The sequence below is a fragment of the Lontra canadensis genome, unplaced genomic scaffold (genome assembly GCF_010015895.1).
Source record: "Lontra canadensis isolate GAN:19392208 unplaced genomic scaffold, GSC_riverotter_1.0 scaffold8, whole genome shotgun sequence".
NCBI lineage: Eukaryota > Metazoa > Chordata > Mammalia > Carnivora > Mustelidae > Lontra > Lontra canadensis.
In genome coordinates this window covers 9,528,690-9,541,487 of record NW_022631002.1, presented here as the reverse complement: position 1 = coordinate 9,541,487, position 12,798 = coordinate 9,528,690, and the positions used below count along the sequence as shown (strand labels likewise).

The 12,798-nt window shown below is 45.9% G+C and overlaps 1 protein-coding gene across 1 annotated transcript in view; it reads left to right on the top strand.

Annotated features, from left to right (window-relative positions):
- VAT1L (vesicle amine transport 1 like) overlaps positions 1 to 12,798 on the top strand; it is a 133,766-nt gene that overhangs the window by 57,893 nt on the left and 63,075 nt on the right. Inside the window, exons 4-6 of the mRNA XM_032853922.1 lie at positions 336 to 478; positions 9,900 to 10,003; positions 12,370 to 12,425. Of these exons, the coding sequence (XP_032709813.1) occupies positions 336 to 478; positions 9,900 to 10,003; positions 12,370 to 12,425 (303 nt within the window). The remainder of the gene's footprint in view (positions 1 to 335; positions 479 to 9,899; positions 10,004 to 12,369; positions 12,426 to 12,798) is intronic.

Here is a 12,798-nt window from a genome sequence, read left to right as displayed (position 1 = left end):
GATGAGGAACCCGAGATTCAGTGCAGTAAAATAATGGTTGTTAAGTCTTGGTATTGGGGTTTTGCTGTAGTTATCAACCAAGGGAGACACTGTCCCCCAGGGGACTTTCTGAAATGTCTGGAGACAAACTGAGGGGCGCTACTTGCACCTAGCATGTCGGAGGCTAGAGTTGCTGCTAAACGTCTCACAATGCCCACTTGAGCCCCCACGACAAACACTGATCCAGCCTACAAAATGTCAGTGGTCCAGGTTGAGAAATCCTGCTCTAATCCAGCAAGACGGGCTCTTGGATGGTAACTCTCCTGTGTGACTTGTCTATTGTATTTCACTTCCAGGGCCAAGCTGTGGCTCAGCTGTGTTCCACTATCCCCAATGTGACTGTCTTTGGAACAGCTTCTACTTTCAAGCATGAAGCAATCAAAGACTCCATGACCCACCTCTTTGACAGGAATGCAGACTATGTGCAGGAAGTGAAAAGGTAAGGTGTGGGCCCTAGTCAGTACCTGGTGGGCCCTTGCTTCTCTCTCTTTCTCAAAGAACAGTAGCACTGGTTCAGAGGAGGGCAGATGATGATAATAGTAACAACAATCAGAGTAAACATATATCGGGGGCCTACTGTTACTAGCTCTGTGCTGAATGCTTCATGGGTATGAGCTCATTTAATCCTCAGCAACCCTGTTATGACCACCCCCCGCCCCCCTCAGGAGAGGCTAAAACTGACGAACAGTGCAGGTGAGTAAGCTGCCAAACTAAATTATGATAGTAGCTGTGACATGACCTTAACACAGAGAGGTTTATTTCTCATTCATTCACATACAAGACAAAGGAATTTTGGCCTCGGACCTGGGTGTGACTGAGAGCCGCAGAAGGAGCAAAGCGGTGACATGATCAGATTTGAGTTTTGAAGAGTCACTGGTGGTGTGCAGAAAAGGACTGGGAGGTGGGAGGTCGCAGGCAGGGAGATCAGGCAGACCCACGGTGGGGAACGTGGGTTTCTAACCTGACCCATGCTCCATCTGTGGTCTGGAAGCTGTTAACTACGGCCCCGTGCATGACAACACGGGGAATCTGGTGGAAAACCCAGCTGCCTTGAGATGATTTGTGTGTCACATCCCCTATATCTGCTCAGAATGGGGGGAGGCTGAACGCTCGGGCTTGGCTTCCCCCAGCTCCTAAGGGGATTCAGACACGTCTCAGAGCTGTGGTTTTGGTCTCTTCATGTCCTGGCACTAAATTGTATGATACAAAGAAATTCATTTGTCTGTCTCGCATCATAATAGAGAAACAACTTTCTCCAAATGGAAGGACTTAGAGGATGGGAGATATGGTTGTCCAAGGGGATAGAATTAGACCAGAGTAGGTGAAATTTGGGGAGGTTTTTTTAGAAAGTCTTCTGATGGTCTGGATTTTCAGATTTGTTTTTAAATTTTAAGGGTAGAGATTTGCACAGAGTTTAAGGTTGTCCCGGTATTTCCAGTGAGAAAGGACCTTCCAAACTAGACATCAGAAGTTCAGCACCTGTTTCTCAGATATCTAGACATTGCAGGCATATTTTAAAGACTTCCCGGATAGATCTCTGCCGACTTTCCTAACCCTCAGGTAGCTCCTCCTTCTTTTAACTTGCATCTCTCAAGCTGTGGTCTGGAAAATGAACTGCCATTGTCCCTCCAGCAGGCTTTGCCCTTAATCCCTTAAATGATAATTTTAATTTTTCCTCGTTCATACCCTGATCCACTTCGTACCGGGTGCCTGCCATGGGCCAGGTTCTGTGCTAGGGCAGAAGATCTGGCAAAAACAAATAAATAAAAACAAACAAAAAAACACCGTAAGAGTCACTGTCTTCATGGAGCTTTGAGTCTAGCTAGGGAAGAGGAACAAAAGCAGCATTTTAAAAATTGACTGATTTGTACTTTTGGTACATGCTTTAGTGGAGAAATGCAAGGTGCTGGTGAACATATGCAGACAGGGAGATCAGACATAGAGTCTGTCAAGAAAGGAGATTCAGGCTGAGCATTAAAGGGTGAGAAACTGGCCAAAGGAACAGCATTTCTGAATAGGTGGAACAGCATGTGCTAAGGCCTGGGGGTCAGGAACGACTTGGTAAATTCAAGAATCTGAAAGGAGACCAGGGCAGCTGGAGGGAGTAGGGTGTGGGAGGCAATGGGCAATGAGCGTCAGGAGGTGACTACTCTTCTAAAAATGTGACAGTGAGGTGTGCCTGGGTGGCTCAGGTGATGATCCAGGGTCCTGGTTTCAGGCTCTCTGCTCGGTGGGGAGCCTGTTTCTCCCTCTCCCTTTGTTCCTCCCCCTGCCCATGCTCTCTCTCTCTCAAATAAATTAAGGACATCGTAAATGAATGAATGAATGAATGACAGTACATAACCAGAGAGCTCCTGCCTTCCCCATTTTCCCTGAACAATTTTCCATCCCCTCATCCCTTCACTGTCCTCAACCTGCTGCCTTTCTAGCCCCCAAGTCAGTGATTCATGCTAATGTCAGACCAGCAGAAAGTGACAGCATCTGAGACCTGCCTCACCACCAGCTTCTTTCAAATGTGACTTCTCCTGATTGCTTGTGTGTTTAAGCAGAGACCCTAGGATTCCAGTAAAAATGACTAGGAAGTCGCAGATGGGTTCATGCCCTCCGTCCCACCGACCCTACCCTCAGGAAAGAATCCAGAAGAAGATACAAGCAAGAGGTACTTGGTGCCTGTCGCCGAGCCCAGCGTCGCTTCTGCCTCAGGGCCGGTGCTTGACACAGACCAACAGGGAGAGTTACAGCACTCTCTGTGAGGCTGAGATTTCAGAACCGGCCTCCATTAGCGACAGCTCGGAAACGGTTTGGTGCGTTATGCTACACCCACACACTTGAGTATTATGGAGCCCCTAAAAAAAGATAATTATGAAGATTCTGTCACAAAATGAAAAAATACCCATGGTAGCACATGGAGTGGAAAAAAAGCAGAATGCCAAATTCCAGCTACACTGTGATCACAGCTTTGTATAAATTCTTGGCGCATGAAGACAAAAAATGAAAAGAGAGGGGGAAAAAAAACCCTAACCACTAATATGCAACAAGAGTGCAATGGAGAGTGATTTCTCTTTGGTTTCTGAGCACGGATCTTGTCTGCTACAGTGTTCTGTGCTCTGTGTTGATACAGAGGGGGAGAATAATAACATCAAATTTCTCAAGATGCAGATTTTGTCATCCAGTCATTTGGTAAGCTTCTTTTGAACACGATCTCAGCCTTCAGCCTGGTTGAATGGGCACAGGGGGCCCAGTTGTAATAGAGACCTTACCTTTACGTCCCTTGCCCCTTGTCTGTCTATGCTCGAAACCAAGTGGAAGAATTAGAAGCTTTGACCATGTGCATCTCACTGTAAGGACTTCAAAAGTTAAGAGGAGAGAAAGACAGAGAGAGAGAGAGAGAAGGCGCACCAAAGTGGGCAGCCCCCAGCAGGGAATCTGAGGATGGGAAACATCTCAGTAGGTTGTGGGAGGCAGGGACCGAATGCCAGCAAGGGGAGCGGGTGCAAGCAAGGCTCTGCTGGCGTCCGCTCCCTCTGCTGACCCGTATGACTGCACCACTGTGTGTGCTCCTCAGACAATCCTGCAAGGGGAAAGCTCCTCATTTCGCAGGCAAAGAAACTGAGATGGTGGAAATCATGGAGAGTCTAATCACCTAGAGAGAGCAGAGAATGTGATCAAGAATGGATTCCTAGGGGTGCCTGGGTGGCTCAGATGCTTAAGCGTCAGCCTTTGGCTCAGGTCATGATCCCAGGGTCCTGGAACTGAGCCTCGCATTGGGCTCCCTGTTCAGTTCCTCTCCTGCTCCCCCGCTTGTGCACTCTCTGTCAAATAAATAAACAAAATCTTAAAAAAAAAAAAAAAAGAATGGGTTCCTAGAGGTGGTATGGCTAAGTATTTGTACACATTTACTAGGAAGCCTACTATGCACGAGGCACTGTGCTCAGTACCCTGTGAAAAGCCTCTTGTGCACTGGGTACTGTGCTCAGCCCTCTGGGGGAAGACTACTATATGCCAAGAACTGTACTCAGCCTTCTGTGCCCCGGACACTGTGCTGGGCACCCTGGAAGGCCCTAATCCCTCCATCATGAGCTCGGAGGTGATGGCTAAAGCTATGGCACAGATGAGTTCTCAAAGAAAAAGGAATTCAGAAAGAGAAGCACTGAGCGGAGAACCAAGGATCCGCCTGGGGTGAAAGTTACAATAAAGGGGGATACATTTCTTGGCAAAGTCAAGGGCTTCTCTCCCAGTCATGGCTCTGTTGGACCTACCACTGCTCGGGTAGAATTCCGCCACTGATCTGTGTGGGTGGGAAGCAAAGAGATGGCATTCGCAGCTAAGGCGCAAGGGGTTGTGGACGGAGGAAGGACAGGCAGGAAGACCTCGAATGGCAATTCCAAAGTATTTTGCTGATGCATTTGGCCCAGAGAATCCCTGAGCTGGGGCTCTTTGCGTTTGCTTTTTGAATCTGCAGAGATTTATGGGAGCAAAGCCCTAAAGCCCTCACCCTGTCTGCTTTTTGTGCAATTATGATTACACACATGCAGGCGAGGCAGACACCGCCAGAGACGGGGGTTGCTAAGAAATGAGGATGGCCCCTGAGCTTCCAAGGGCTTAGGTAGCTCTGCTTGTGATGTCCATGACTGTGCATTAAAAGGAGCTGCTGAGGTGCTTCTCTGTGAGCGCGAGTAAGGGAAGCGCTGCTCCAAGGCTACTTGCGGGACAGACCCAACTGAGTCCCATTCTGTCTGACCCACTGGCTGGACTTCTGATGACTGAATCCGGGAGGGAGTATCTTTTAAATTTTCCAACTCACCTGAAGGAAATTACCTAGCCTTATAAGGAGCAACAACTGCTTAAAGATTTGACAGAAACAACCAAAGCATCCTCAGCCTCAGGGCCTGGGGAAGGACATCTCCCTCTCCTCGGTATACATCTTGCTCTCACCCTCCACCCCCACCCCACCACTGACCTTCCAAAGGACACAGGGACAGCACAGGGGCAGGGATTTGTGGCTTATGTGACCCCTGTGTATGTGCAAAACCAGAGTTACCTGATTCAGCTCTCACAACGCCAAGAAAGGTGTGGGGAGAGAGGAACACAGATCTGCAGCATCTCCCTCCAGCAAGAAGCCCAGGGTGCAGCTCCCAGCTTTGGTCAGCCCCTGATGGGAGCCTGTGTGACTCATGGTGGCAGAGGTGGTCACCAGGGCTGGCCACCGCCCACCTATGAACCCCTGCCTTGCTGCTGGGGCCCTCACTTCGTTTCTAGATGTGATGGAGCAAGTCTCCTCATTCCCTATGGTGGGCCCTAGGGTATGCTGCCTGACCCCATGGAGCCTAAGCTTCCTTAACCATTAAGCGGGGATAATGATGGTCCCTAAGTTATGGGGTTGGGACGTCCTCAATGAGACACAACTTAGGAAGTGCTCAGCACTGTGCCTGGCACGTGGTAAGCGCTCTTGACAGTGGGACATGCTCTCCTAGGATGGTCAAGGGGATCAAGCGTCTGCTCTAATGGTTTCTGGGTTGGTGGTTCCACCCACACTGACATTTACTTGGGTTCATGGTTGGGTTGTTGAGGTTTTGCCGTCTTTCCTTTATACTCTTTTCCCTGACTAAAAGAATTCTCTTTAAGTTGGCCCACCCTGAAAAAAATAATTAAAAAACTACCATGGACCCGGAAGTTACCATGAGCCAGGCCCTATGTTCCATGTGCTTCAGTCCATCCAAGCTTCACAGAGAAGCCTGGGGCAGGGGTTATCACCATCATTCCCTTCTACAGATGGGGACACCAAGACACTAAGAGGCTAAGTAACTCACCTGAGGTCACACAGCATGTAGGTGGCAACAGGATGCTTAATACTGAGATGAAATTCATATTCCTAAGCCCAGAGCTATGCTGCCCTTATGCCAACCCCATGCCTGCCAACTCCATGTTACTTGTCCATTGTGGCAGACATACTTAGGTCCTTCTGGAAGGAGACAGTGTGCACACAGAGTCTCTCATTATCATGGTTGATGCCCCAAAGCCTCTTCCTTGGGCCTATTTGGTGCTGCTTGTCCTGGGTCGACGTGTCACAACGTTTTCTGCACAATGCCCTTCCTTCAACACCCAGTCAATTCTTGTTCATCTCCCAACAGAAAGATCTTCTTCCGTTGTCCCAAGTGGCTCCACTGGAGCTGTGGTGACTGCCTGGGCTGTCCATTTGGTCTGTCTTCCCTAGTATCCATGAGCTCCCTCATGGCAGGGAGGAACCTGAGCCCCCATCTGTGTCCCCACCCAGCTCCGCACACACACTGTCCAGCATGAAGTAAGCACTAGTGAGTGGTAGTCCAGTGGTGGAAAACTTAGGACAGATGTGTAGGACCCTGACCTTGGGCCTCTCCTATAAGCTAGGACTGAAAAAAGCAGCTTGAAAATAGAAGCTTCCTGGCCTGTTTGGAGTAACGTGGTCTAACTCTAAATATACCTATACTTATTTTTAAAGACATTTAAACCAGAATTCTTCAAAGAATAAATTAAATTGACTGCTTCCCAGAGCTGCTTGCTAAAACAATGCTTCCATAGTTAGATTGATTGGAATGTTTATTAAATCTTATATTCAGAAAGGTGGCAAGGCCGTTGCTCGGGAGTGAAACTGGACCGAGGTTTGAACGCAGGGTGTACCAGTTACATAAGCTTGGGCAAGGTGCTGCATCTGAGAACCTCCATTTCCTCCTCAAACAAGTGGAGTTAAAATGCCTGTCCCAGACTTGTCATGAAGATTAATTCTGAAATGCCCGGCATACAGCAGAGCTCAGAAAATGTGAGTTTCCTTTGAAGGAGGCACACATATAAAAATGTGGAAATACCACTCAAAATGTTCTCTTCGTTGTCCTGCATTCATTCATTCATCATTTATTTAATCATCTATTCATATAGTCAATCAATATTTGTTGAGAACTAACACTGTGTCCTGCAGGATAAGGAGGACTGAGGATAAAACAGCACAAACATGGTCCCTGTCTCATGGGGCGTACATTTTGGTGGAAGAGACAAATAAACTAGAATAATTACAGCCCATGACAAACTGAAAAGTGTCTTTAGTACAGATGTTAAAGCACAAAGGGAGCTAGAGATAATCTGGGGCTCCCACTCTAGGTGGGATGATTAGTAAGGAACCAGCTCTAAGGAGACTGGGGAAAGGCTGTTCTGGCAGAGATTATAGCATATGCAGAGGCCCTGAGGCAGGAATGTTTTAGGAATCACTACAAGGTCAGAATGCCGTGAGCAGTTAGCGGCAAGTGAGGACGAGGAAGTGGGCAGTAGCTTAATGTGGGCTGCCCTGCATTTCTGCAGAACCAGAGGACAGAGCAACAGGTCTAGAAGGGGCAGCTAATTAACTGGCAGACTGTGGGAGAAAATGTACACTCACAGAATATAAATGTGAGGAACATCAGGCAGGAAATGAGCACTTGGGGCTGGGCAGGTCCTTCAGGGGTACCCCAAAAGGTGTGCACAGCCCAGCATTTGGGAGGCTGCTCCTGAACACAGGTGGGCATCTTACAGCAAAGGAAAGAGGTCCTGGGGAAATGGCATTCGCGGGTAAGAAGGTGGCCCAGGAGGGCTGGTAGTAGAAGCAGGGCAGGGCCCTACTTCCACAGGAGTGAACACACTTGGTAGGAGTGAGGAAGACAGTAACATACCTACCCAGCCCATGATGCAAGGTGTGAAGGCCTGATCACCAGGTGTGAGGCACCAATCTAGAGCCCACCAACAGAGTCTGTGTTCCAATTCCCACCTGACTCTGAGGCCTCATCTTTTTACATTTTCTTTACTCCAGCCAAACTGGATGCTTCCTAGTCTTCCTGCTCACTGGCTTCCTCCCACCACAGGACCTTTGCATATGCTGTTCCCCAAACTGGAACATTATTCTGGCCACTCTTTACTTAGATAACTTCACTCTGCATTTTCCCAGGGATGCCTTCTCTGGAAGACCCGATTGGGCAAACTCCAGATTGACATGGTCTCATGGCACTAGATGCCATTCAATTTCAATTTACTTTTTTTTGTGTGTAATTATAGGTGAATATCTACCGAACAGGAATTCTAAAAGGGGAGAAGTCAAATCTGTTTGGGCTCACCACTATACCTTGAGTGCCTAGTGCAGTGCCAGGCCCAAATATTGAATGAACCAATTAATTGTTAATAAAAAAAAAATAATGCCAGTTTGGCTCCTGAGTAGCTGGCTTAGACCAAAGTGTGGAGCCAGAATCAGCAGCATCAATATCTCCTGAGAACCTGTTAGAAATGCACATCTTTGGGGCCTACCCCAAACCAACTTAATCAGAAGCTACAAGAAGAGGGGGAAGGAGGGCAAACTACCTGTTCTAATGAGCTTCCCCCACCAGGGAGATTCTGATGCTTAAGTTTTAGATCCACTGGCCTAATTCCCTGGTTCTGAATTTATAGGTTGGACTTGAACAGATATACCTTTATAAATAAGCATTCTATTAGGCAAAAGCTAAGCTGATAATTTTTGATGCATCTTTGTAATGACTAGAGTTTGGACTTGACTTGAGGGCTTTCAAACATCATGACTCAGCTTTTGAAAGTCACAACTCGGCTGTCCTGGGGCATGGGGCAGTTGACTTAGTATCTGAACCCTAGAGATACACATGCAATTTTCTACTTATGAAAACAGGATCTAGCTGTTGACATGAACTATGAACTCAGTTTGGGGATGAGGGTGGAGGTAGAAATACTGAGCTGTGTGCTAAGACAAGATAATCCTGCAAACTCACGAATCTGAAGAGATGCCATTCTTGTCTGAGCAGATCAAGGCCTAGCCATAACTGGGAGCCCTGGGGGCATGAATAGCTTCCCTACAATCCCCAGAGCCTTCCTGTTTACAGCTCCTTCCCACATTATATCTTCTAACAGTGGAAGCCCAGTAGATGTTTGTTAAATGCATGAATAAGTGAGTGAATTGGTGAATGTACAAATAAATTAATGGAGGAAGGGATCAAAAAATGTTTTGTCTGCTTAATACAGTATAAATATGGATTCTCTCTACTCTGGAACCTTCTACTGCTATAGGAAGACCCTCTCTACTTTTTTATTTTTTCCAAGATTTATTTATTTGAGAGAGAGAGAAAGAGAAAGAGGGTGGGAGGAGGGGCAAAGAGAGAGGGAGAGAGAGGATTTTCAAGCAAACTTCCTGCTGAGCATGGAGCCCAATGTAGGACTTGACCTCAGGACCCTGACATCATGACCTGAACCAAAATCAAGAGTCAGCTACTTAACCAACTGAACCAACCAGGCACCTTAAGAACCTGTCTATTTAACTCTCTTCCTCAATGATTCCATTTTAGATTGAACCTTGAGATTGAATGAATACAAGTTTGTGAGTTAAATTAATATGATTCACTGAGGAGAGAGGGAGAAGGGGAGAAAAGCTAGTCCCTGCTAGACTGGAAACCCCATGAAGACAACATGTTGGTTTTGTTCCCCTTCTCTGTTTCCAGCACCTTGGACAGAGCCTAGACCACAACCCAAGCTCCATACTTGAGGTGGCTAGGCACAAATTCAAATGTATGAATTCAATGAGCATGATCTCCATGCTCACTTTCCTAACTCAGGCTGGCTCCTGATATAAGCCACCAGCCAGACTTTTAGCTACCTCCAGCTCTGTGAAGTTCTTGAGTGGGACCCAGGAAGGTAAAATTAGGCCTCCTGGCCTCCAGGCTTCCTGGCCTATTTATAGCTACTCTCAGAGCTCTTGTTTTTGCTGATTCTAGGAGTAAACAACATGACACAGAAAGGAGGAGCCATCAGAAGTTTGGTCCCTTACAGTTGACAGTATCTTACTTTGTCTTCACACCATTTAGAATCTCTGCTGAAGGAGTGGACATTGTTTTGGATTGCCTCTGTGGGGATAACACTGGAAAAGGTCTCAGCCTTCTCAAACCACTGGGAACCTATATTTTATATGGTAAGTGCTGAAGAGAAGAGGGGACATGGTCTGCAACAGGGAGCATGGCACGCATGCTTACAAAAGCTCTGATGAATGAAATGTGTTGATGTGATAGGGTAATGAGATTGGGAGGGCTTAATTTTTTTAAAGATTTATCTATTTGGGGGGTTAGGGGAAGAGGGAGAGAATCCTCAGGCAGACTCCCCGTTGAGAGTAGAGCCCATCTCGGGGCTGGATCTCACAAGCCATGAGATCATGATCTGAGCCAAAACGAAGAGTTGGATGCTTAACAGAATGAGCCACCCAGGTGCTCCGGGAGGGCTTCAGTTTTAAATGTTTTACATAATACTGCTATTGCCACTAGTTATTTTCAATTATAAAAGTAACATGTGTGCCTATTGCCCTACTACCCCCATGAATATTTCTCATTCCAAAAGGGTTTGTAAAGGCAGGCCAAGCAAGTGTATTCATTGATCCACAGAAGGTGGCACAGGTGGGAAATACTAATGGCTTCAAAGGAAATTCTTAAAATGAAGGAATGAAGGACCCACAGTAGAATGGGAAGGGTGGCTAGGATACGGGGGTTTTAAGGAAGAGTCTTCCCTTTCGGAGATAAAGTTGCAAAGGACGACTCCTTCCTATTCTAAACCACTCCTGTATGTCCTGATCACAAAGACACCCTGAATGATTGGGACACACCTCTGCTTCTGTAGCCCCTGAGATGCTCTTGAGGTTGAGGGGACTTATGATTGATATCTAGGAGATTTTCCTCCGGCAGAATGAGATCCCCAGAACTTCCTCCTTCTCTTCTCCCTCTCCTCTGTTAAATGATTGTAAACTAATTTAAACATTAGTCTCTACAAAGTCAAATAAAAGCCTTTCTGAAGCCAGATACCATATTCCAAAGCCAAAGGATACTGGGGTTATCCTGTGTTTGAGATTTCTGGCACTTCTGCCCTCCATAGGTCCAATAGAAAATTGAGCCTTAGCTCTTTATTACTCAGGAAAAAATACTCGTTTCCCTGCTAGTCATTGAAAGTCATTAAAAGAGATATTTGAGAGGTATAAATATTTAAGCATCTTTTTGTCATGATTATGACAGAAAAAGAGGGAATAAGCTTCCCATTGCTGGAGCGTTCTGGTATTTTCAATAGTGGCCACATAGCTGAAAGTCTTTGCAAGTGGATGCATAATTCTTCAATTATTACTATTATTGATAATAGAAGCTATGAGAGTCAATGCACAATATGGGGATATTGGATATAACTAAGGTGTGTGTCAAATGTTGATGGACAATTTATTCTTTCTTACTTATTCACCAGTTCTAATTTTGCCCCAGTTCTATGACGTCACTTGGCAGAATACAATTTTACCATCTCACAAGGATCTAACTGATTACATTGATTACTAAGTAACCAAAGCCTGGTACCATGATGCTTGGTGGTAGTCACCCCATAAAAGCAGATCAGTGATTAACTGACTGGTTACTAGTCTACTGAGACCAAATAATGAAGTTTCAATTATACACTGCTTTTTCATTAAATAATGGTTCTCTGAGAAGGACTTATTCCCAGCCTTTGGAGACAAGGGAAGAAAGTTGTTGAAAAAGCACCAATATGGCATCTGATCTACTAAGAGCTTTCATCCCCTCTGCATCCCCAAAAACCACACAAAGTGGTCTTTTCTCTCTGTAAGAGCACCTTAGGAAATCTTCCTAACACCATCTCCCATCTTCCCTCTGAATATTGTTTGTTCCCTTTAGCTAAGCTCAGTTTCTCACACCATTTGTCTCAAGTGGTTTCATCCTCTCTGCTCAGATTTCTTTGGAGCTAGTATGTTGATCACACCATTTCCTTGGCTTCTGAACCTATATTCACTCTCACCTGCTCTTCTGTACCCCATTTTCCCATCCATCTAAATTCAAGCTCAGTCCCATCTCTCCCTGCTACTTAAGTGCCCAGACCAGCCCAGAGCCCCAAGCCTTTCACTTGTTAAGGAATCAAATTCAAACCATGAGTTAGGCTCACATAGGACTCCATTTCCCAGTCTTGAAGAATGGAACCAAAAAGACATTTTGAACAACTTTTCATTTTTTTAGGATGTGGGCCTAAATCATGTTTTTGATACATGCCCAATTTTCCAAAGTAATCGGATGGTCACCTCAAGAAATACCACTTTCTCTTTGATCCAGTGACAGCTGGCCAAAATCAGGTCAACTTGATGCCACCTACTCCCTCCATTTCCCTCATTTTTCCAAGGCTGAATTAAAGTTGTTTTCAAGCTCTTGACAGTTCTGGACCAAACAACTGTCAATTCTTCCATGTGTAGCAAGAGATGTTGCTTTTCACTAGCAATAGCTTGATTTGGGAATCCTTCATTTGCAGGTTCATCCAACATGGTGACTGGAGAGACCAAGAGCTTCTTTAGCTTTGCAAAGTCAGTGAGTATCCATATGTGTCAAATGTACTATGGTTGTATGGTGATTTGCACGTCGTGAGCTCCTCTGTGCAACTTATATTCTTCAGTGTCTAAAGGCATTGACCTAATAACCTAGACCTTGTTTGTCCTTCATCCGCATCATTCATTTTCAGGAAAGCCTATGTTCCCACCCTGCTCACTACACATAAGTAAGACTGTGTGTTTACTTTGGCTGCTTCGTCTAAATGAAGCAGAGAGGTGGGAGCATCTGAGAAACTCAGAAAAGCTTTGTTTTGATTTCAGCAGAGATTGCTTAAGTTTCTGTGTTTTTAATCATTGGTCAAAAATAAACTTGGCATTAATACATTTTACTGGTTTCTGCCCAGGTCTCTGGG